This window comes from Tachyglossus aculeatus, unplaced genomic scaffold (genome assembly GCF_015852505.1).
Source record: "Tachyglossus aculeatus isolate mTacAcu1 unplaced genomic scaffold, mTacAcu1.pri scaffold_1_arrow_ctg1, whole genome shotgun sequence".
In the NCBI taxonomy this organism is placed as follows: domain Eukaryota; kingdom Metazoa; phylum Chordata; class Mammalia; order Monotremata; family Tachyglossidae; genus Tachyglossus; species Tachyglossus aculeatus.
The window spans coordinates 1917634-1943090 of NW_024044915.1; the positions used below are offsets into that span (position 1 = coordinate 1917634).

At 50.9% G+C, this 25457-nt stretch overlaps 1 protein-coding gene across 5 annotated transcripts in view; it reads left to right on the forward strand.

Annotated features, from left to right (window-relative positions):
- The window catches only part of ARHGAP44 (Rho GTPase activating protein 44), a 144552-nt gene that overhangs the window by 89995 nt on the left and 29100 nt on the right, over positions 1–25457 (forward strand). For all 5 annotated transcript variants that reach the window (XM_038742845.1, XM_038742849.1, XM_038742846.1 and 2 more), the window contains 8 exons: positions 1925–2036; positions 2335–2411; positions 16011–16128; positions 16499–16567; positions 17124–17205; positions 17726–17853; positions 20636–20747; positions 23725–23806. In XM_038742845.1, coding sequence (XP_038598773.1) covers positions 1925–2036; positions 2335–2411; positions 16011–16128; positions 16499–16567; positions 17124–17205; positions 17726–17853; positions 20636–20747; positions 23725–23806 — 780 coding nt within the window. The remainder of the gene's footprint in view (positions 1–1924; positions 2037–2334; positions 2412–16010; positions 16129–16498; positions 16568–17123; positions 17206–17725; positions 17854–20635; positions 20748–23724; positions 23807–25457) is intronic.

The window sequence follows — 25457 nt, forward strand, 5'->3', positions numbered from 1 at the left end:
TATACAGGTGCTGTGGGGAGGGCAAGGAGGGGGCTCAGTCTGGGAAAAAGAAATAAAAATAAAAAATCACCAACAAGCCCTGCGTCACCGATTCACCTGAATCACCGATTCAGCGATGGGCGAGGTTCTGAAACAGACCAGGCCTCAGCAACCAGGGCCAAGAAAAATGCCCATCTCTCCCACAGGAGTAGACTGTGGAACTGCCATAGATGGATCAGCTGTTAACTGTCTAACTTGGGATATTTGCCTTGGCTGTCTTCTCGACTTCTGATTTCAATGCACTACTGCAGTGACAGACCCAAAGTGCTTCAGCTAGGCTACAGTGAGGCCCCCAAATTTTCTGACTTCTTCTTCTGATTGTCTTCTGACTCTTCCGTCTGACTGTCTTCTGATTCCCTGTTCCGTGCTCGTTCCTCTAGGCCAGGCCGACTCCAAATATCCAATCCCATCCTGTTCCCACCCTGAGCCGCAAAATAGTTCTCATTACCTGACTGGCGGCTTTACCACCGATACCCAAACAGCCCGGCACCCCAGCCGATTACTGGCAGAGCGTTGCCGAGCTCACCGCGGGCAGGGAACGTGTCTCCCAACTCTCCCAAGTGCTTAGAGCGATGCTCAGTGGGTACCACTGACTGACTGATTGATTGACCAGGCGCACAAAGTAATCGGGTTGTCCCACGTGGGGCTCACAGTCTTAATCCCCGTTTTACAGATGAGGCAACTGAGGCCCGGAGAAGTTAAGTGACTGCCCCAAAGCCACACAGAGTGGTGGAGCCGGGATTAGAACCCACAACCTCCGACTCGCGAGCCGAAGCTCTTCCCAAGAGAAGCAGCATGGCTCAGTGGAAAGAGCCCGGGCTTTGGAGTCCGAGGTTAGGGGTTCAATTGTCAGCTGCCAGTTGCCAGCTGTGTGACTTTGGGCAAGTCACTTCACTTCTCTGGGCCTCAGTTCCCTCATCTGTAAAATGGGGATGAAGACTGTGAGCCCCTTGTGGGACAACCTGATCACTTTGTAACCTCCCCAGTGCTTAGAACAGTGCTTTGCACACAGTAAGTGCTTAATAAATGCCATTATTATTATTGATAATCCCCATTTTACAGATGAGGTAACTGAGGCCCAGAGAAGTTAAGTGACTTGCCCAAAGCCACGCAAAGTGGTGGAGCCGCGATTAGAACCCACAACCTCCGACTCCCAAGCCGAAGCTCTTTCCACTAAGCTACGCTGCTTCTCTAAGCCGCCTGTGAGCCCCACATGGGACAACCTGACTCATTCATTCATTCAATCGTATTTATTGAGCGTTTACTGTGTGCAGAGCACTGTACTAAGCGCTTGAGAAGAACAAGTCGGCAACATATAGAGCCGGTCCCTACCCCACGACGGGCTCACGGTCTAGAAGGGGGAGACAGACAACAAAACAAAACATGTGGACAGGTGTCAAGTCATCAGAATAATAATAATAATAATAATAATGATGGCATTTATTAAATGCTTACTATGTGCAAAGCACTGTTCTAAGCACTGGGGAGGTTGCAAGGTGATCAGGTTGTCCCACGTGGGGCTCACAGTCTTAATCCCCATTTTACAGATGAGGTAACTGAGGCACAGAGAAGTTAAAAATGATTTGCCCAAAGGCACACAGCTGACAGTTGGCAGAGCCGGGATTTGAACCCATGAACTCTAACTCCAGAGCCCGGGCTCTTTCCACTGAGCCACGCTGCTTCTCAAATAGAAATAAAGCTAGATGTACATCATTAACAAAGTAAATAGAATAGTAAATATGTACAAGTAAAATAAAGAGAGTTCTAGATCTGTACAAACACATATACAGGTGCTGCGGATTAACTTGTATCTCCCCCAGAGCTTAGAACAGTGCTTGGCACATAGTAAGCGCTTAACAAATCCCGTTGTTATTATTATTATTAGGAAGATGCTGAAACTGTGCGGCGAGGCCGAGGACAAGCTAGCGCAGGAGCTCATCCATTTCGAATTGCAAGTAGAGCGGGATGTGATCGAACCCCTCTTCATGCTGGCCGAGGTATGGAGAGCGACCGCGGGCCGGGCCGGTTTCTGGAGCTCCCGCCTCCCCTTCCCCTCCCCTTCCATCCCAAAACTCGCCCCTCGCTTCCCCTGCGGGATGTTTCCTTTCCCTCGGACGCCTTCTGGGTCTAATCGTCCGGCCCCGAAAGGAGATGTGTTCTTGAAAAAACGCAAAAAGGTGCCAAGAGAGAGGCTCGGAGCCTCCCGTCACGGCTGGTTGCCGTGAGCGTCCGGGGAGCGTGAGCCGCGGATTTTATCCCTCACCTGCTCCGGGTCTCCGGTTCTTCCGGCTCCAGGTGGAAATCCCGAATATCCAGAAGCAGAGGAAGCATCTCGCCAAGCTCGTGTTGGACATGGATTCTTCCAAGACGAGGTGCAGTGATCCGTGTCGCCCTCCAAAGCCTTCCCAGTGTCGTGAAAGGATGCGCAGATGGATGTGGGAGCATGCGTGTGGCGGGGGGGAGTCCATGAAACCCCATCCCACCCTCCGCAGTCAGTCGATCCCACATTGACTGGGATTTCTGGAGCACTTCCCGAGCGTCCAGCTCTGTACTAAGCGCTTGGGGAGTCCGATACAACAGAGGTGGTAGATACTTTCCCTTCCCGTAAGCAGCTTCCAGTCTAGATGATGATGATGATGATGATGATGGCATTTATTAAGCGCTTACTACGTGCAAAGCGCTGTTCTGAGCGCTGGGGAGGTTCCAAGGTGATCAGGTGGTCCCACAGGGGGGCTCACAGTCTTCAGCCCCAGTTTCCAGATGAGGGAACTGAGGCCCAGAGAAGTGAAGTGACTTGCCCAAAGTCACCCAGCTGACAGTTGGTGGAGCCGGGATTTGAACCCATGACCTCTGACTCCAAAGCCCGGGCTCTTTCCACTGAGGCACGCTGCTTCTCCAGAGAGCACTGAAATTCCCAGAGGCCCCCTTCCTCTATTTGTGGTTTTGGTGTCTGTGTCTTAAATCTGGTCCCGCCCCATCCCGGGTGGTGGGATAACGGTGCAGGTAACTTGTCCGGAAGTGTCTTGGGCTCCCGTGGGAGGAAGAAATGCAGCTGGCCTGGTTTTTTTTTTTTTATAATGGCATTTATTAAGCGCTTACTATGTGCAAAGCACTGTTCTGAGCGCTGGTTTCAGGCCTACTTCCAAAATGTAGTATCGCTGTGATGAAGGCTTCCAAAACCATTGGAAGTTTCCGCCAGAAGGTGACTGATGATGGCTAGAGAAGCAGCGTGGCTCAGTGGAAAGAGCTCAGGCTTTGGAGTCAGAGGTCATGGGTTCAAATCCCGGCTCCGCCACTTGTCAGCTGTGTGACTTTGGGCCAGTCACTTCACTTCCCTGGGCCTCAGTTCCCTCATCTGGAAAATGGGGATTAAGTCTGTGAGCCCCACGTGGGACAACTCGATTACCTTGTATCTACCCCAGCGCTTGGAACAGTGCTTTGCACATAGTAAGCGCTTAATAAATGCCATTATTATTATCATTATTATTATTATTATTATTATTAAGTTCCTTCCTTGGATGTCTGAGCGAGGCTCCCTCAGGCTCCTGGGGTCATTTGGGGTCCCCCGGTCCATTTGACCTGATCGTCCTGTATCTTCCCCAGTGTTTAGAGCAGTGTTTGACACAGAGTAAGTGCTCAACAAATACCACAGTGATTATTAATGACCATAGAATCTGTTAGGTGCTTACTGTGTGCTGAGCACTGTCCCAAGCGCTGGGGTGGATCCAAAACAAGCGGGTTGGATGTAGCCCCTCTCCTCCATGGCTCAGAGCCCGGGCTTTGGAGTCAGAGGTCATGGGTTCAAATCCCGGCTCCGCCAACTGTCAGCTGTGTGACTTTGGGTAAGTTACTTCACTTCTCTGGGCTTCAGTTGCCTCATCTGTAAAATGGGGAATGTGAGCCCCTCGTAGTACAACCTGACCTCCCTAGTGCTTAGAACAGTGCTTGGCACATAGTAAGCGCTTAACAAATGCCATCATTATTATTATTATTATTATTCTCTGTGCCTCAGTTACCTCATCTGTAAAATGGGGATTAAAACCGTGAGCCCGCCGTGGGACAATCTGATCACCTTGTAACCTCCCCAGCACTTAGAACAGTGCTTGGCACATAGTAAGCGCTTAACAGATGCCCTCATTATTATTATTATTCTCTGTGCCTCAGTTACCTCATCTGTAAAATGGAGATTAAAACCGGGAGTCCGCTGTGGGACAACCTGATCACCTTGTAACCAGCTCTTAGAACAGTGCTTGGCACATAGTAAGCACTTAATAAATGCCATTAATAATAATAATAAATGCCATTATTAATAATAATAAATGCCATCATTATTATTATCATTATTACTACTAATGATAATATTAATGATGGTATTTGTTAAGCGCTTACTATGTGCCAGGCATTGTTGTAAGCACTGCAATAGCCGCGTTAAAAGCTCGAAACTGGTTCTGCTGGAACTCTTTGCCTTCTCCTCATTTTTATGAAAATCTCCCAGTAAAGTAGCGGCGATTTGGGCGTCAGAGGCAGTTGGCGTTGCTTGGCTTTCTCAGTGAGACGCCGATTCCTGGGGATCCTTCCAAGGTGTTAGCCGTTTTAATCAATCAATCAATCGTATTTATTGAGCGCTTACTGTGTGCAGAGCACTGTACTAAGCGCTTGGGAAGTACAGTTTTAGACCAGCTCCCTCCCCGCCCCCTCACACATCCCCCCCCGGACCCCTTTTCTCTCAGTAAGACGTAAAGACATTCAGGCGATGGTGGCAGGGAGGTGAGGGAAGGGCTTTGGGGGCAAGAGTGGCAGGGAAAGTTCATTCATTCAGTCGTATTTATTGAGCGCTTACTGCATGCAGAGCACTGGACTCTTCTAGACTGTGACCCCACTTCTAGACTGAGCCCACTGTTGGGTAGGGACCGTCTCTATATGTTGCCAACTTGGACTTCCCAAGCGCTTAGTACAGTGCTCTGCACACAAGTAAGCGCTCAATAAATGCGATTGATTGATTGATTGATTGGACTAAGCGCTGGAAAGTGAGCCTGCTGTTTGCCATTTCATTCATTCATTCAGTGCCATTTCATTCATTCATTCATTCATTTAATCGTATTTATTGAGCGCTTATTGCGTGCAGAGCACTGTACTAAGCGCTTGGGAAGTAGAAGTTGGCAACATTATAGAGACGGTCCCTACCCGAAAGTGGGCTCACAGTCTAGAAGGGGGAGACACAAATAGCCATTTGTGTCTATTCGCTCCCCCGTTAGAGCATAAGCCCCTTGTGAGTAAGAACCATGCCTTTTTTAATATAGCATTTATTAAGCACTTACTGTGTGCAAAGCACTGTTCTGAGCGCTGGGAAATTTACAGAGTGATCAGGTTGTCCCACGTGGGGCTCACAGTCCTTAATCCCCATTTCACAGATGAGGTCACTGAGGCCCAGAGAAGTGAAGTGACTTGCCCAAAGTCACACAGCTGACAAGTGGCGGAGCCGGGATTTGAACCCCAAAGCCCGGGCTCTTTCCACTGAGCTACGCTGCTTCTCTTTTTACCGTACAGTCACAGGTGCCTAACTGAGCGCCCTGTACCCACTTAAGCCCTCCAAAAATGTGGACGATGCAATGATTCGGAAAACCAAGGGCTGGGAGCGAGCGAGCCCCCCAGCCCACCAGGCAGGCACCCCTCGTTTTCACGGGGCTGATTCAGGGGGCCGATGGGCAACTTCAGGGGACCCCCTCTGAGGCGGCCCACCGGCAGGGCGGACAATGGGGGCGTTCCCTGGCCGTCCAGGAGCCCGGCTCGCGGTGGCCGAGGAAGTTCCAGACGCGGGGCTGCCGTCGGTAACCGTCGGAAAGAGGGAGCCTTTCTTTCCTCCTGAGCTGTAGAGGCTTCTGGATAATAATAATAATAATAATAATAATAATAATAATAATGATGATGGCATTTGTTAAGCGCTTCCTATGTGCAGAGCACTGTTCTAAGCGCTGCGGGGGGATACAAGGTGATCAAGTTGTCCCACGTGGGGCTCACGGTCTTAATCCCCATTTTACAGATGAGGGAACTGAGGCCCAGAGAAGTGAAGTAACTTGCCCAAAGTCCCACAGCTGACAATTGGCGGAGCCGGGGTTTGAACCCATGACCTCTGACTCCAAAGCCTGGGCTCTTTCCATTGAGCCATGCTGCTTCTAACCTAGGGATTAGGACCACAGTCTGGGTAGGAGGAAGTAAGATTTAATCCCCATTGTGCAGGTGGGGAAACCGAGGTGCAGAGAAGTGAAGTGACTTGCCCAGGGTCTCCCAGCAGACCAGTAAGTGGTGGAGCTGGGATTAGAACCCCAGTCTAGGTAGGAGGAAGTAAGATTTAATCCCCGTTATGCAGGTGAGGAAACCGAGGTGCAGAGAAGTTAAGTGACTTGCCCAAAGTCACACAGCAGACATGTAGCGGAGTCGGGATTCGAACCCATGACCTCGGACTCCAAAGCCCGGGCTCTTTCCACTGGGCCACGCTGCTGGTTCTCCATCCCTCTAGGCTGTCAGGGGAGACAGGTTGCTAATCTTAGCCGTGCCCCACGGCGGGTACGCAACAGATGGCGGCTTTCGGGTGCCAACCCGAGGAAGAGGCCGGAGGCTCCGGCAGAGAGCCGGAGTGTGATCCCACTGTTGGGTAGGGACTGTCTCTATCTGTTGCCAATTTGTACTTCCCAAGCGCTTAGTACAGTGCTCTGCACACAGTAAGCGCTCAATAAATACGATTGATGATGATGATGATGATGGGCGGTCGCTTCCGGTCGCCGTCTAAGAACTCGTTCATTCATTCAGTCATATTTATTGAGCGCTTACTGTGTGCAGAGCACTCACCAGAAGGGTTGTCCCCGGCAGGGACATTGATCCAGCTGAGAATCCTGCTATTCCACAGGGCCGGGGGGTCAGAGGTCAGGGCACAGGAGGGTGGGATCATTCCCACCCGGGATGGGGCAAGCGTCCCGTCCTCAGCATGATCTGGAACCTGGGCACACAGGATTTTTTTTTTCCCAATTATTTTTTAATGGCAGATGGTAAGCCCTCGATATGCGCCAAGCCCCGGGGTAGATACAGGTCGGAAACTGCATGGGGCTCGCAGTCTAGGTAGGAGAAAGTAAGATTTAATCCCCGTTATGCAGGTGAGGAAACCGAGGTGCGGCAAAGTGAAGTGACTTGCCCAGGGTCTCCCAGCAGACCAGTAAGTGGCGGAGCTGGGATTAGAACCTAGGGATTAGAATCACAGTCTAGGTAGGAGGAAGTAAGATTTAATCCCTGTTATGCAGGTGGGGAAACTGAGGTATAGAGAAGTGAAGTGACTTGCCCAGGGTCTCACAGCGGACCAGTAAGTGGCGGAGCTGGGATCAATTAATTAATGATGGCATTTATTAAGCGCTTACTATGTGCAAAGCACTGTTCTAAGCGTTCGGGAGGTTACAAGGTGATCAGGTTGTCCCACGGGGGGCTCACAGTTTTTATCCCCATTTTACAGATGAGAGAAGAGGCCCAGAGAAGTGAAGTAACTTGCCCAAAGTCCCACAGCTGACAATTGGCGGAGCCGGGGTTTGAACCCATGACCGCTGACTCCAAAGCCCGGGCTCTTTCCATTGAGCCACGCTGCTTCTAACCTGGGGATTAGGACCACAGTCGGGTAGGAAGAAGTAAAATTTAATCCCCGTTATGCAGGTGAGGAAACCGAGGTGCAGAGAAGTGAAGTGACTTGCCCAGGGTCTCCCAGCAGACCAGTAAGTGGTGGAGCTGGGATTAGAACCTAGGGATTAGAACCCCAGTCTAGGTAGGAGGAAGTAAAATTTAATCCCCGTTGTGCAGGTGGGGAAACTGAGGTACAGAGAAGTGAAGTGACTTGCCCAGGGTCTCCCAGCAGTACATGGTGGAGCTGGGATTAGAACCCAGGGATTAGAACCCCAGTCTAGGTAGGAGGAAGTAAGATTAATCCCCGTTGTGCAGGTGGGGAAACCGAGGTACAGAGAAGTGAAGTGACTTGCCCAGGGTCTCCCAGCAGTACATGGTGGAGCTGGGATTAGAACCTAGGGATTAGAATCACAGTCTAGGTAGGAGGAAGTAAGATTTAATCCCCGTTGTGCAGGTGGGGAAACCGAGGTGCAGAGAAGTGAAGTGACTTGCCCAGGGTCTCCCAGCAGACCAGTAAGTGGTGGAGCTGGGATTAGAACCACAGTCTAGGTAGGAGGAAGTAAGATTTAATCCCCGTTGTGCAGGTGGGGAAACCGAGGTGCAGAGAAGTGAAGTGACTTGCCCAGGGTCTCCCAGCAGACCAGTAAGTGGTGGAGCTGGGATTAGAACCTAGGGATTAGAACCCCAGTCTAGGTAGGAGGAAGTAAGATTTAATCCCCGTTGTGCATGTGGGGAAACCGAGGTGCAGAGAAGTGAAGTGACTTGCCCAGGGTCTCACAGCAGTAAGTGGCGGAGCTGGGATTAGAACCTAGGGACTCTGACACCCAATTTAACGCTTTTTCTACTTTTCCACGCAGACTCCCCTTAGGGGAGCTCTGTAAACTGTGCCCGCATCCAAGGCCGGGGCTCACGTCAAGGGGTCCGTCTTTTGGGTCCGCACGAGTTCCGTCTCCACTGCCCACTGGGGTGGCCGAGCAATCCGTCACGCGATCAGGGATATTTATTGAGCACTTACGGTGTGCTAGACTGTGAGCCCGCTGTTGGGTAGGGACCGTCTCTACACGTTGCCAACTTGGACTTCCCAAGCGCTTAGTACAGTGCTCTGCCCACAGTGAGCGCTCAATAAATACGATTGCATGAATGAATGCTGAGCGTTGTATGAAATGCTCGGGAGCGGACAACAGAAAAGTGTGAGTCGACACGTTCCCTGCCCACAGGAAGTTTAGAGTCTAAAGAAGGAGACGGATGTTAAAATAAATGATGGTTATGGACATCGGTGCTGTGGGGCTGGGGGTAGGGTGAATAAAAAGTGAAGTGACTTGCCCAAGGTCTCACCGCAGACAAGTGATGGAGCCGCGATTAGATCCCAGGTCCTCTGACGACCAGCCCCATTCTCCCTCCACTAGGCCACACTGCTTCCCCGCATAGTAGGGAATCCCTAATTAGCTTCCCTAATTAGGGAAGCAACGTGGCTCAGTGGAAAGAGCCCGGGCTTTGGAGTCAGAGGTCGTGGGTTCAAATCCCGGCTCTGCCCATTGTCAGCTGTGTGACCTTGGGCAAGTCACTTCACTTCTCTGGGCCTCAGTTACCTCATCTGGAAAATGGGGATGAAGATTGGGAGCCCCCTGTGGGACAACCTGATCACCTTGTAACCTCCCCTGCGCTTAGAATAGTGCTTTGCATGTAGTAAGCGCTTAATAAATTCCATTATTATTATTAATAGTAGTAATAGTATTCATTAAGCGCATATTAATGCTAACTGGCTACATGGCATAGTGGCCAGAGCACCCGCTTGGGAGTTAGAAGGTCATGGGTTCTAATCCCAGCTCCGCCGATTGTCAGCTGTGTGACCTTGGGCAAGTCACTTCACTTCTCTGGGCCTCGGTTACCTCATCTGGAAAATGGGGATGAAGACTGTGAGCCCCCCGTGGGACAACCTGATCACCTTGTAACCTCCCCAGCGCTTAGAACGGTGCTTTGCACATAGTAAGCGCTTAATAAATGCCATCATCATTATTATTATTATTCTCTGGGCCTCAGTTCTCTCATCTGTAAAATGGGGATGAAGACTGTGAGCCCCCCGTGGGGCAACCCGATCACCTTGTAACCTCCCCAGCGCTTAGAACGGTGCTTTGCACATAGTAAGCGCTTAATAAATGCCATTATTATTATTATGAATGGTAGTAATAGTATTTATTAAGTGCATATTAATGCTAACTGGATACATGGCATAGTGGCCAGAGCGCCCGCTTGGGAGTTAGAAGGTCCTGGGTTCTAATCCCAGCTCTGCCACTTGTCTGCTGTGTGACCCTGGGCAAGTCGCTTCTCTTCTCTGGGCCTCAGTTATCTCATCTGTCAAATGGGGATGAAGACTGTGAGCCCCACGTGGGACAATTGATAACCTTGTATCTACCCTAGTGCTTAGAACAGTGCTTGGCATGTAGTAAGCGCTTCACAAATACCGTATTTTTAGAGAAGCAGCGCGGCTCAGTGGAAAGAGCTCGGGCTTGAGAGTCGGAGGACGCAGGTTCTAATCCCGGCTCTGCCGCTCGTCTGCTGTGCGACTTTGGGCAAGACGCCTGACCTCTCTGTGCCTCAGTTACCTCATCTGTCAAATGGGGATCAAGACCGTGAGCCCCACGTAGGACGATCTGATTACCTCGTATCTATCCCAGCGCTTAGAACGGTGTTTGGCACATAGTAAGCGCTTAACAAATACCATTATTATTACTGAGAGAATACCCAAATGGGAATTAGTTGTATATATGTATATATGTTTGCATGTATTTATTACTCTATTTATTCATTTGTACATATTTATTCTATTTATTTAATTTTGTTAATATGTTTTGTTCTCTGTCTCCCCCTTCCAGACTGTGAGCCCACTGTTGGGTAGGGACCGTCTCTATATGTTGCCAAATTGGACTTCCCAAGCGCTTAGTACAGTGCTCTGCACACAGTAAGCACTCAATAAATACGATTGAATGAATGAATGAATGAATGAGTTACAGTCCCTGTTCCTTGGGGGACTCACAGTCTCGGTGTTTAAGTGGGAAGAAGGGATCGGAAACGGACACATCAGGAGGGACGGGGCATTGTAACACATTGCAGGTAAATCAATCAATCGCATTTATTGAGCGCTTACTGTGTGCAGAGCACTGTACTAAGCGCTTGGGAAGTACAAGTTGGCAACATATAGCGACAGTCCCTGCCCAACAGTGGGCTCACAGTCTAGAAGACTGTGTAAATACACAGAATAGCTCAGATTAGTCTTGGTGGGGATGGAGAACTCGGAGCAGGCTCGGGAATATTCCCGGAGCTGGGATCCTCAGTGGCGGGAGAAAGCGTGAGATGGCCCCGGTCCTTTTCCCGGTGGCGTTGAAGGAGGTTGAGTCCCCAATGTGGGAGCGGCAACGACTTCAGGAGTCGCGCAGGGTCTCCCGGGTGACCCATTTTTTCCATTTTGTAAGTCCAGCCCCCAAGCCGGGTCCAATTTTATCTTCAATCAATCAATCAATCAATCAATCAATCATATTTATTGAGCGCTTACTGTGTGCAGAGCACTGTACTAAGCACTTGGGAAGTACAAGTTGGCAACATATATCTTCAAGACTGGACCTGGATTGCAGCTGGATTTGGAAGAGCGCTGCGAAGATGGATAAAAATACCACACTTCCTGTGGTCTTCCCCTTAAAATAGTAAAACAGAAGGGTTTTTATTTTGCTAAGGAATTCTCCAGCCATTTTGATACCATTCAGGGAGCGTGGAGCTTTGGTCGGCCTCAGTTACCTCTTTTGTAAAATGGGGATTAAAACTGTGAGCCCCGCACCCCGGGACAACCTGATCACCTTGTAAGCTCCCCAGCGCGTAGAACAGTGCTTTGCACATAGTAAGTGCTTAACGAATACCATGATTATTGTAATTATTATTATTATTATTCGCCTCCCAGCGAGCTCATCCAAGTTCCCTGGCCATCCAGGGTTCTTACGAGCTTCTCTTCTTCAAGCGGAATGACTTCGGCACTTTACTTGATGGGCTTTCTGCAGTTATTATGATTATGGTATCTGTTAAGTGCTTTCTGTGTGTCAAACACTGTTCTAAGCACTGGGTTAATAATAATAATAATGATGGCATCTCAAGCGCTTACTATGTGCAAAGCACTGTTCTAAGCACTGGGAGCGCTTGTACAAATTTATTCTATTTATTTTATTCTATTAATATGTTTTGTTTTATTTGCTGTCTCCCCCTTCTAGACTGTGAGCCCACTGTTGGGTAGGGACTGTCTCTATATGTTGCCAACTTGTACTTCCCAAGCGCTCAGTACAGTGCTCTGCACACAGTAAGCGCTCAATAAATATGAATGAATGAATGAATGAATGGGAGGAATACAAGGTGATCAGGTTGTCCCTCGTGGGGCTCACAGTCCTCATCCCCATTTTCCAGATGAGGTAACTGAGGCCCAGAGAAGTGAAGTGACTTGCCCGCAGTCGCCCAGCTGGCAAGCGGCAGAGCTGGGATTAGAACTCACGACCTCTGGCTCCCGTGCCCGGGCGCTTAATAAATGCCATTATTATTATTATTATTCTCATTAAATACAAGTCAATCGGGTAGATAAAAGTCCCACATAAGGCTCACAGTGTAAGTAGAGGGAAAACAGGGATAGAATGCCCATTTTACAGATGAGGAAACTGACGCACGCAGGGGTGAAGTGACTTGCCCAAGGTCACACAACAGACAGGTGCCGGATCAGGATTCGAACCCAGGTCCTCCGATTCCCAGGCCCGAGGTCTTTCCGTTAGGCCACCCGGCTGCCCCCGCGTCCTTCGTCAAGTGCTCCGACCCTGCCCGGGCCCCTGGACGCCGGCCTCGAACGAAGGAATTGGTCGAAACACAACCGAAAGGACTGAAAGGGCGCAGTGGGCAGACCAGCCGTTCACCACGACCACTAGCGTGGCTCGGTGGAAAGAGCCCGGGCTTTGGAGTCAGAGGTCATGGGTTCGAATCCCGGCTCTGCCACGTGTCTGCTGTGTGACCTGGGGCAAGTCACTTAACTTCTCTGAGCCTCAGTGACCTCATCTGTAATAGGGGGATGAAGACTGCGAGCCCCACGTGGGACAACTTGATCACCTTGTATCCCCCCCCCCCACACAATGCTTAGAACAGTGCCGTGCACATAGTAAGCGCTTAACAAATGCCATTATTATTCAGCGCTTAGAACAGTGCTCGGCGCATAGTAAGCGCTTAACAAATGCCATCGTTATTATCAAATGGGAGCAAAGCGAGAGAGAGATTTGGGTTTGGCGGAAGGAGGAAATTCCCAACTCTGGGGGGATGCTATCCTATAACGAGGGCTGCCAAGGGAGACTGTCGAAATATTAACAAATATTTACAATATTTATATTTACTGGAGTAGACAGCTGCGAGACCTGAATGGCCCAATCATTCATCCGCATAAAGGCAGGGGGCTGGACTCGATGACCTCTCGGAGTCCTTCCACCTTCCGCAGCTTCTGAGGAAGCAGCGTGGCTTAGCGGGAAGAGCCCGGGCTTGGGAGTCAGAGGTCGTGGGTTCGAATCCCGACTCCGCCGCTTGCCAGCCGTGTGACTTTGGGCAGGTCACAGCTTCTCTGTGCCTCAGTGACCTCATCTGTAAAATGGGGATTAAGACTGTGAGCCCCACGTGGGACAACCTGATTGCCTTGTATCTACCCCAGTGCTTAGAACAGTGCTTGGCACAGAGTAAGCGCTTAACAAATACCATAATAATAATAATAATAATAATAATAATAATAATAATAATTCTGTAGCCTGCTTAGCTGCGTACAAAAGTTCCAAAATAATTTCTATTTGGAAGCCTCTTCTTTCTCTGTTCTGAGCCCGGGCCTGTTTTGTCTTGGGGAGTGATGACTTGACACCTGTCCACATGGTTTGTTTTGTTGTCTGTCCCCCACTTCTAGACCACGAGCCCATTGTTGGGTAGGGACCATCTCTATATGTTCCCAACTTGTACTTGCCAAGCGCTTAGTACAGTGCTCTGCACACAGTAAGCGCTCAATAAATACGATTGAATGAATGAATGAATGAAAGAGTGGGCAGGGACCGTCTCTATATGTTGCCAACTTGTACTTCCCAAGCGCTTAGTACAGTGCTCTGCACACAGTAAGTGCTCAGTAAATACGATCGAATGAATGAATGAGTGACACTAGTAATGAAGTGAAGGCATTTTGCAGTCTTTCATTTTGACATAAATTGTTCCTCTCCCAATCAGGTTTTCAACGTCAGTGGTACTTATTGAGTGCTTACTGTGTGCAGAGCACTAGACTAAGTGCTTCATTCATTCATTCATTCAATCGTATTTATTGAGCGCTTACTGTGTGCAGAGCACTGTACTATGCGCTTGGGAAGTCCAAGATGGCAACATCTAGAGACGGTCCCGACCCAACAGCGGGCTCACAGTCTAGATGGGGGAGACAGACAACAAAACAAAACATATTAACAAAATAAAATAAGTAGAATAGTAAATATGTACAAGGGCTTGGAAAAGTCCAATACAGCCCAGTTGATAGACGCCCAGGCATCCCCCCTCCCTCTCCCCTTCTTCCCCCTCCCCATCCCCCATGCCTTACCTCCTTCCCCTCCCCACAGCACCTGTATATATGTATATATGTTTGTACGGATTTATTACTCGATCTATTTATCTTATTTGTACGTATTTATTCTATTTATTTGATTTTGTTAATTTGTTTTGTTTCGTTGTCGGTCTCCCCCTTCTAGACTGTGAGCCCACTGTTGGGTAGGGACCGTCTCTGTATGTTGCCAACTTGGACTTCCCAAGCGCTGAGTACAGTGCTCTGCACACAGTAAGCGCTCAATAAATACGATTGAATGAATGAATGAATGACTCTTCACGTGTTCAGAAGGTAGTGTGGCTGCCTGGCTGTTTGGATGGGGAAACTGAGGCACGGAGAGGGGAGACATGATCACATTCGTACAGTTGTCCTGAAGCGGGGCAGAGCAGGAATTCCTGACCTCAGTTTCTCCACTGCCCGGGGGGGTCAGGGTTGACCAACCAAACACCCCCGAAGCTCCTCCCCTGCCCATACACACTCAATTCCCACTCATATACAACCCCACTCCACCCAACACACCCCACATCCCCTTCAGACACACAAACACACTCCAACGTTTTCACACCCACCCGTCTTCATCCCCACTCAACACCCCCATCCCACAAACCCCCTACCCGCACATCCACACTCAAACACACATCCCCACTTCACACACCTCACCCCACTACCCCCTACAGACATACAAGTTTGTGTCCCACCCTACACATTCATTCATTCATTCATTCATTCAATCGTATTGATTGTGCGCTTACTGTGTGCAGAGCACTGGACTAAGCGCTTGGGAAGTCCAAGTTGGCGACATATAGAGACGGTTCCCACCCAACAACGGGCTCACAGTCTAGAGGGGGGAGACGGACGACAAAACGAAACACGTAGACAGGTGTCAAAATCGTCAGAACAAATTGCAGCTATATGCACATCAGCAAGTCAGGATGAGGCGGAAGGGAGTGTCATTCATTCATTCATTCAGTCGTATTTATTGAGCGCTTACTGTGTGCAGAGTACTGTACTAAGCGCTTGGGAAGTCCAAGTTGGCAACATACAGCGACGGTCCCTACCCAACAGCGGGCTCACAGTCTAGAAGGGGGAGACAGAGAACAAAACAAAACATATTAACAAAATAAAATAAATAGAATAAATATGTACAAATAAAATGAATAGAGTAATAAATCTGTACAAACATATATACATATATACAGGTGCTGTGGGGAGGGGAAGGAGGTAAAGCGGGGGAGAGGAAGGAGGGGGCTCCGTTCATTCATTCATTCAATCGTATTTATTGAGCGCTTACTATGTGCAGAGCACTGTACTAAGTGCTTGGGAAGTCCAAGTTGACAACATATAGAGACGGTCCCTACCCAACAGCGGCCTCACAGCCTAGAAGGGGGAGACAGACAACCAAACAAACCATATTAACAAAATAAAATAAATAGAATAAATATGTACAAATAAACCCACCCCTCGTCCGACGCCCACTCTACCCCCTCACTCCCACCTCTGCATACACGCACCTCCAAGACTTTCCCGCGCTCCCACACCGTTCCATGCTCCCTTGGTCACCCCGGCTCCTTCCCTCCACATGCGTACTTCCCATCACACCCCCACCCCGATAGCTCCCTACCCTTCCTTAATCCATCCCCCGCCTCCCCCAGCCTCTCTCTCCCCGCTTCGACTTTCCGAGCAGGTGGCAGCAGACTTCGAAGACCTCCGGTCTGTCAAGCGGCCTGCAGTCAACGGGTGCCAAGGCTGACGCCCTCAGGGAGGAGATGGAGGAGGCCGCGAACAGGGTGGAGATATGCCGGGTACTCTCTCCGACCGCCGGGCCCGACCCGAGGGGTGACGCGGCACCCTGGCTGCCCTGCCACCTCGCTCTCGGGGCTTGGGGAGAGGGTGGGGGGATTTGGCGAGAAGCGGGGCTGGGGCTCTGGGAGACGGTTGGCTTGCCCCAGCCCGCTGAGTCCTGGGAGAATCCTTGTGGGGGGCACGTGGTCTTAGTTTCTAGAGAGAGGAGGAAGGTGTGGAGCCCGCCGTTTCTGTGTATACGCGTGTCTGTGGATGGGGAGGACTGGCAAAGCCGAAGCAAGATGGCAGCCTCGCTTCCCACCCACCTCCTTGGGCAGCTTCGCTGCCCGGTGTCGGCCGTCGGTAATCGCCTGCATCTTAACTCCTCAGGACCAACTCTCGGCTGACATGTACAGTTTTGTGGCGAAAGAAATCGACTATGCAAACTACTTTCAGATGGTGAGGGGCGCGGAGGGGGTGGGGGCTCGGGGCCGGAACGCGGAAGCGGGGACCCGGCCGGGCGGAGGGCGATGGGGTGCAGTGGGGTCCCACTGAGGAATGGGTCCGGCCCCTGTGGAGGCCTTAGCTCTGAGTGCCACTGTCCACACCCTTCCCCGCCCCGGGCTGGGACGTGGGCAGGCCGACGGGAGAGTGAGGAAACTTCCTCTCCCTCCTCCCCATTTTTCTCGTCTTTCCCCTCCTCCTTCTCCGCTCGATCTCTCCCTTCCGGCTCCACCGTTCCCCTCCTCCCCGTTCTCCCCTCTCCCCATGTTTCTCCTCCTCCCCTCCGTTGGCTTCCTCTTCCTTCCCCCTCGTTCCTGATGCGCCCCGGCTCACACCCACCCCATCCTGGCTGGGACGATCAGGGACTGAGGTGTCGCTGGGTGGGTGGATGGGACTGAGAGGGGCCCGTCGGCTCCCAGACGCCGGGCCCGGGGCAACCTGAAGCCTCGGGGCTTCCAGGCCCCACTCAGAGGAGTGGCGCTCAGAGCCGGCACGTCTGTCTCGTCCCCAGTTGATGGAGGTTCAGGCAGAATACCATCGGAAGTCGTTAGTGCTACTGCAGAACGTGCTGCCCCAGATCAAAGCACAACAGGGTCGGTGCCCTCTCTTCTTCCTCTCACCGGGACCCGTCGGGCCGGGGGAGGGCAGGAGGGACGGGAGCTGTTGGGAAAGGAGGGGAATCCCATGGAGCTAGGAGCGGGAGATTCCAGAGCTACCTGAGGCGGAATCCAAGCTCGCCACCAAGCGCGAGATTTAGTTTCGCCTCCCCAACCTGCTCACAGCAGGCCTCGTGGGTCCTGTGTTTCCTCGAGTCGGGGAAATCTCGCCACCGTAGACGGGCCCCGGGATTCCCTGCACCCGGGACTTGCCAGTCTAGAAGGAAATTGGGGCCCACAGCAGAAGGGGCCGAGAAAAGCGAAGCAGACAAGGCGGCACCATCTCCCGGCACCCCCATCACCTCTCTTTCCAGTCCAGGGTTTCTCTGGCCCGGAGTGTCCCAGATATAGCCGGGATGGGGGACTTCCCCCGGGCAGCTGGGGGTGACCCCAAGTAAGGTGAGCAGCTGGCCTCATTGGGCCCCCCACCCTGTCCCCTCCTCCCGCGACTTGGCAGACGCCTGGGTGGAGAAGCCGTCGTACGGGAAGCCCCTGGAGGACCACCTGGATGTCAGCGGGCGGGAGATCGCCTTCCCCATCGAGGCCTGCGTGACTATGCTGCTCGAGTGTGGCATGCAGGAGGAGGTTGGTCTGCTCTCCCCACCCCCCTTCCACACACCCCCCCTCCCAGGGCCAAAGCCCCTTTTTCCCCTGAGGGGAGCCCGCCTGGGCCGTCAGTGTGGGTTGCAGAGTCTGCATGCACATGTGGGTGTGAGTGAACCTCCGTTCATCTGCGGGGACACGCGTGGTCATGAATGGGTGCCTGCATGTGTGTCTGCATCCGGGTAGGGAAGCAGCGTGGCTCAGCGGAAAGAGCCCGGGCTTTGGGCTTTGTTGCCAACTTGTACTTCCCAAGCGCTTAGTACAGTGCTCTGCACACAGTAAGCGCTCAATAAATACGATTGAATGAATGAATGGATGAATAAATGCTATCATTATTATTATTATGTGCGGGGGCATGCATGGGCCTGAATGAGTGTCTGCCTGTGTGTCTGTCCCCTTCTAGACTGTGAGCCCACTGTCGGGTAGGGACCGTCTCTAGATGTTGCCAACTTGGACTTCCCAAGCGCTTAGTACAGTGCTGTGCACACAGTAAGTGGTCAATAAATACAATCGAATGAATGAATGTCTGTATCCAGGTGTGGGGGAACTTGTCAACATTCGCATGCAGGTGAGTGGGGGTGTATACGTGTATTTGTATTCATTCATTCATTCATTCAAGTATAGTTATTGAGCACTTACTGTGTGCAGAGCACTGTACTAAGCGTTTGGGAAGTAAAAGTTGGTAACATATAGAGCCGGTCCCTACCCAACAGCGGGTTCACAGTCTAGAAGGGGGAATTGTGTGCAATTGTGGGGGAATTCTGAATGTGTGTGTGGGTATATGGATTGGTGTGATCCATTTATTCATTCATTCATTCAATCGTATTTATTGAGCGCTTCAAGAGCACTGTACTAAGCACTTGGGAAGTCCGAGTTGGCAACATTTAGAGACGGTCCCTACCCAACAGCGGGCTCACAGTCTAGAAGGGGGAGACAGAGAACAAAACAAATTAACAAAATATATAGAATAAATATGTACAAATCAAATAAATAAATAGAGTAATAAATCCATACAAACATATATACATATATACAGGTGCTGTGGGGAGGGGAAGGAGGTAAGGCGAAGGGATGGGGAGGGGGAGGAAGGGGAGGGGAAGGAGGGGGCTCAGTCTGGGGAGGCGGGTTCAACCCCTATTTCTCCTCTCCCCCAAACCTCCCCGGGTCCCTCCTCAGCAAACGGGAACTCCAAAGTCTGCTTCCAGGCCCACTCCCAACCCTCTCTCCTTTTCCCACCTGCTTCCCCTCATCACTCACCATTCCCCAACTCCCCCTTTGTTCCTCCCAAGCCTCCCTTTGGCCATAGAATAATAATAATGATGATGATGGTATTTATTAAGCACTGTTCTAAGCGTTGGGGAGGTTACAAAGTGATCAGGTTGTCCCCCGGGGGGCTCACAATCTTCATCCCCGTTTCCCAGATGAGGTCACCGAGGCCCAGAGAAGTGAAGTGACTTGCCCAAAGTCACATAGCCGACAGTTGGCGGAGCCGGGCTTTGAACCCGTGACCTCTGATTCCAAAGCCCGGGCTCTTTCCGCTGAGCCACGCTGCTTCCTCTCGGCGTTCCCACGCCCGTCCCGTCGCTCGCGTGACTCCCCGCGTTTGGAACCCCTTTCCTCCCCGCGTCAGACAAGCCGCAGTTCTCCCCCACACTCAAATCCTTCCCCCCATCTCCAACAAGCCTTTCCCGAATTAATTCTCCCTTTTTCCAAACGCTTGCTGGCTTTGCTTGAGACTGAAGGGGACACTACTGAACTCCTGGACCCAACGCTGTGTTCAGGCGTGCACTTCCAGCCCACACGTTTATGGACCCATAAATGCAGGCAGAATCGCTTAGTACAGTGCAAGCGCTTAGTAAAGTGCTCTGCACACAGTAGGAGCTCAATAAATACGATTGAATGAATGAATTCACCCACAGAGGTGCGTGTAGCCCAGGGTGAGCGGCCACGATCCACAGTCCTGGGGGAGCCCGGTCTCCGGAGTTTTCGGCGACCGGGCGCTCAACTCTCGCAGCGTGGCTCAGTGGAAAGAGCGCGGGCTTGGGAGTCAGAGGTCATGGGTTTGAATCCCGACTCCGCCACTTGTCAGCTGTATGACCTTGGGCGAGCCACTTCACTTCTCTGTGCCTCAGTTACCTCATCTGTAAAATGGGGATTAAGACTGTGAGCCCCAAGTGGGACCACCTGATCACCTTGTATTTTCCCCCCTCCTTCCTCTCCCCTTCGTCCCCCTCTCCATTCCCCCGTCTTACCTCCTTCCCTTCCCCACAGCACCTGTATATATGTATATATGTTTGTACATATTTATTACTCTATTTAGTTATTTTACTTGTACATATCTATTCTATTTATTTTATTTTGTTAATATGTTTTGTTTTGTTCTCTGTCTCCCCCTTCTAGACTGTGAGCCCACTGTTGGGTAGGGACTGTATATGTTGCCACCTTGTACTTCCCAACCGCTTAGTACAGTGCTCTGCACACAGTAAGCGCTCAATAAATATGACTGACTGATTCCCACACTGTTCACCCCCGCGGATCTCGGCCCTGGGCCCCGGTCGGCCCCACGTCCCTCCAGCCGGGCGGCCGGATGTTAGGAGATTGCTCTCATGGGCACCCTTCTCCGCATTTAGGGATGGACCGTCCGAAGTAACTTACCCCACGCTTCTTGCCTGGGAGCATTTCCCTGCCCAGCCCCGCTGATGTTTCGTGCTTTGGAACTTCCCGCCTCCCCCAGCTGACTCTCATCCTGTTTTTCCCTGGGCAGGGCCTCTTCCGGGTGGCCCCGTCCGCCTCCAAACTGAAGAAGCTGAAGGCGGCCCTGGACTGCTGCGTGCTGGACGTGCAGGAATACTCTGCCGACCCCCATGCCATCGCAGGTACTAGGCCCGGTCCCCCGGGTGGGGGGTTCCCGTTGGCTCCCTACCCTGGCGCGGCCGGGCGCTCTCTCTGGCCAGGGGCATCTCCTCTCCCCGACAGGGACCGGGCATCTCTGGACTGGGCTGGGATCCCCCACACAGGTTGGCGAGGGTAGCCAGGACGAAAGCATGGCGGAGGCTAGAGAAAGCGTGGCATCCATCTTGGACTCTGGTTGCAGCTGGTTCGGCTACCTCAGGATAATGATAATTGTAATAATGATGGTATTTGTTAATCAATCAATCAATCAATCAATCAATCGTATTTATTGAGCGCTTACTATGTGCAGAGCACTGTACTAAGCGCTTGGGAAGTACAAATTGGCATCACATAGAGACAGTCCCTACCCAACAGTGGGCTCACAGTCTAAAAGGGGGAGACAGAGAACAGAACCAAACATACCAACAAAATAAAATAAGTAGGATAGAAATGTACAAGTAAAATAAATAAATAAATAAATAAATAGAATAAATAAATAAATAAATAGAAGCGCTTACTATGTTAAGCGCTTACTATGTGCCAAGCACTGTTCTAAGCGCTGGGAATGGGGGTCACGGCCTCGGCGCCATCCACCCTGGTGGACCCTGAGATTTGGGAGGACTACGGGCAAGCGGTCCCTGAGATTTGGGGGAACTACCGGTGAGCGTTCCCCGGGGGGCCGGCATCGCTAGCTCCGCCATGGCCTCCGGGTCAAAATCTGCTGGAGGCTATATTTTTTTATTTTTTTGGTATTTGTTAAACGCTTACTACATTCCAGGCACTGTACTAACCCCTGGGTAGGTACAAGGTAATCAGGTTGGACAGATTCCCTGTCCCCTTTGAGGGCCAGGGGCCATGTTAAAGTTTCAGAAATAAATAGTATTTCTACTCTGGATATCTTACCAGAACGATTGCAGATGGAGGTGGGGCCGGTCTGGGACAGACGCGCCCTTGGAGTCGCTATGGGTCGGAGACGACTAGATAACATAAGAAAAGGCAAGACTATTTACTAGAGGTCTTGGTTTCAAGTCCCGGCTCCGCCAACTGTCAGCTGTGTGACTTTGGGCAAGTCACTTCACTTCTCTGGGCCTCAGTTACCTCATCTGTAAAATAGGGATGAAGACTGTGAGCCCCCCATGGGACAACCTGATCACCTTGTAACCTCCCCAGTGCTTAGAACAGTGCTTTGCACATAGTATGCATGTAATAAATGCCATCATTATTATTATTATTATTACTAATAATAATTATGGTATTTGTCAAGCGCTTACTATGTGCCAGGCACTGTAATAAGCGCCGGGGTGGATACAGGCAAATTGGGTTGGACACAGTCCCTGTCCCATGTGGGGCTCACAGTTTCCATCCCCATTTTACAGATGGGGTAACTGAGGCACAGAGAAGTGAAGCAACTTGCCTAAGGTCACACAGCAGACAAGTGGTGGAGCTGGGATTAGAACCCAGGTCCTTCTGATGATGATGATGGCATTTGTTAAGCGCTTACTATGTGCTGAGCACTGTTCTAAGCGCTGGGGTAATAATAATAATAATGATGGCATTTATTAAGCGCTTACTGTGTGCAAAGCACTTTTCTAAGTGTTGGGGTGGTTATAAGGTGATCAGGTTGTCCCACGGGGGGCTCACAGTCTTCATCCCCATTTGGCGGATGAGGTAACTGAGGCCCAGAGAAGTGAAGTGACTTGCCCAAAGTCACACAGCTGATCAGTGGCGGAGCCGGGATTAGAACCCACGACCTTTGACTCCCAAGCCTGGACTCTTTCCACTAAGACATGCTGCTTCTCTAATTATGGTATTGGTTAAGTGCTTACTATGTGTGGGGCACTATACTAAGAAGCAGCAGCGTGGCTCAGTGGAAAGAGCCCGGGCTTTGGAGTCAGAGGCCATGGGTTCAAATCCTGGCTCCACCAACTGTCAGCTGTGTGACTTTGGGCAAGTCACTTCACTTCTCTGGGCCTCAGTTACCTCATCTGTAAAATGGGGATGAATACTGTGAGCCTCCCCGTGGGACAACCTGATCACCTTGTAACCTCCCCAGTGCTCGGCACATAGTAAGTGCTTAACAAATACCGTCATTATCATACTAAGCGCTGGGGTGGATAAAAGCAAATCGAGTTGGACACAGTCCCTGTCCCACGTGGGGTTCACAGTCTTAATCCCCATTTGATGGAGTACAGTGCTCTGCACACAGTAAGCGCTCAATAAATAAAATTGATTGATTGATTGATTGATGAGGGAACTGAGGCCCAGAGAAGTGAAGTGACTAGCCCAAGGTCACTCAGCAGACAGGTGGTGGAGCTGGGTATTGAACCCATGACCTTCTGACTCTGAGGCCTGGGCTCTGTCGACTAGACCATGCTGATTTTTTTTTTTTTTTGGTATTTGTTAAGCGCTTACTATGTGCAGAGCACTGTTCTAAGCAATAGGGAGGTTCCAAGGTGATCAGGTTGTCCCACGGGGGGCTCAGAATTTTAATCCCCATTTTACGGAAGAGGTAACTGAGGCCCAGAGAAGTGAAGTGACTTGCCCAAAGTCACACAGCTGACAGTTGGCGGAGCTGGGATTTGAACCCATGACCTCCAACTCCAAAGCCCGGGCTCTTTCCACTGAGCCACAGCAGGAAGGGTTGGCGTCGTCGGTCTCAGCCTGGCCCTGGCTGTTCCGGGATGCCTCCCGGGATCCCAGTTGAGGGGTGCCATCATCATCATCAACAATCAATCGTATTTATTGAGCGCTTGCTATGTGCAGAGCACTGTACTAAGCGCTTGGGAAGTACAAATTGGTAACATATAGAGACAGTCCCTACCCAACAGTGGGCTCACAGTCTAAAAGGGGGGGACAGAGAACAAAACCAAACATACTAACAAAATAAAATAAAAAGCGGGTGCCAGTCCCACTCCCAAACTGGGCTCCGTCACTGATGGCCAACGCTCTGCCCCTTCCCAGGCGCTCTGAAGTCCTATCTCCGAGAGCTGCCGGAGCCTCTTCTAACCTTTGAACTTTACGAAGAATGGATTCAGGCATCCAAGTGAGTCTCCGAGGTTGGGTCTGTGCGCGGGTGTGGGGAAGGAAGGGGTAGCAGGAGGAGGGCGTGGTGATGCGCAAAGAGGAAGTGCTGAGATAATAACAATAAAATAATAATAATGGCAGTTGTAAGGCATTCATTCGTTCAGTCGTATTTATTGAGCACTTACTGTGTGCAGGGCCCTGCACTAAGCGCTTGGAAAGTACGGTACAGCAATATAGTAATAATAATAATGATGACGTTTATTAAGTGCTCACTATGTGCAGAGCACTGTTCTAAGCGCTGGGGAGGTTACAAGGTGATCAGGTTGTCCCCCGGGGGGCTCACAGTCTTAATATAATAATAATGATGGCACTTATTAAGCGCTTACTATGTGCAAAGCACTGTTCTAAGCACTGGGGAGGTTGCAAGGTGATCAGGTTGTCCCCCGGGGGGCTCGCAGTCTTAATATAATAATAATGATGGCACCTATTAAGCGCTTACTATGTGCAAAGCACTGTTCTAAGCACTGGGGAGGTTACAAGGTGATCAGGTTGTCCCCCGGGGGGCTCACAGTCTTAATCCCCATTTTACAGATGAGGTAAGTGAGGCCCAGAGAAGTGAAATGACTCGGCCAAAGTCACCCAGCTGACAAGTGGCCGAGCCGGGATTTGAACCCATGACCTCTGACTCCAAAGCCCATGTTCTTTCCACCGAGCCACATTGCTTCTCAATATAAGAGAGATAATCCCTGCCCACAATGGGTTTAAAGTCCAGAGGGGTGGATTTATGCACTATACTAAGCACTGGGGTAATAATGATGATAATAATGGTATTTGTTAAGCGCTTACTATGTGCCAAGCACTGTTCTGAACGCTGGGAGAGATACAAACTAACCAGGTTGTCCCACGTGGGGCTCACAGTCTTAATCCCCATTTTCCAGATGAGGGAACTGAGGCCCAGAGAAGTTAAGTGGCCGGCCCAAAGTCACATAGCTGATCAGTGGCGGAGCCGGGATTAGAACCCACGACCTCTGACTCCCAAGCCCATTCTCTTTCCGCTAAGCCGTGCTGCTTCTCTAGTAGACACGGTTCCTCTCCCACGTTCACAGTCTGTGTAGGAAGAAGTAGGATGTAATTCCCATTTCCACAGAAGAGGAAACTGAAGCACAGAGAAAGTAAATGACTCGCCCAGGGTCACACAGCAGGCAAATGGCAAAGCTGGGATTAGAACCCAGGTCCTGTCACTTCCAGGCCTGGGTTCGTTCCACTAGGCCATGGTGAGATGGATCCACCCAAACAGCTTCTCGAAGGTGGGGGAGGGCTTGCCACGGGAATTTGCCCCCTGGCCTCTAATCAATCAATCATATTTATTGAGCACTTACTGTGTGCGGAGCACTGTACTAAGCGTTTGGGAAGTACAAGTTGGCAACATATAGAGACAGTCCCTACCGCTACCTCCCTTCCCTCCTTTCCCTCCCCCCACACCATCCCGAATATCCCATGGCCCCCCACTCGTGGAGGGAAGGCTGTGCCTGTGACCCTGATGGAGGTGCTGGGCCGCTGCATGACGGGACCACCTTCTGTTCCCTACATAATAATAATAATAATAATGATAGCATTTATTAAGTGCTTACTATGTGCAAAGCACTGTTCTAAGCGCTGGGGAGGTCACA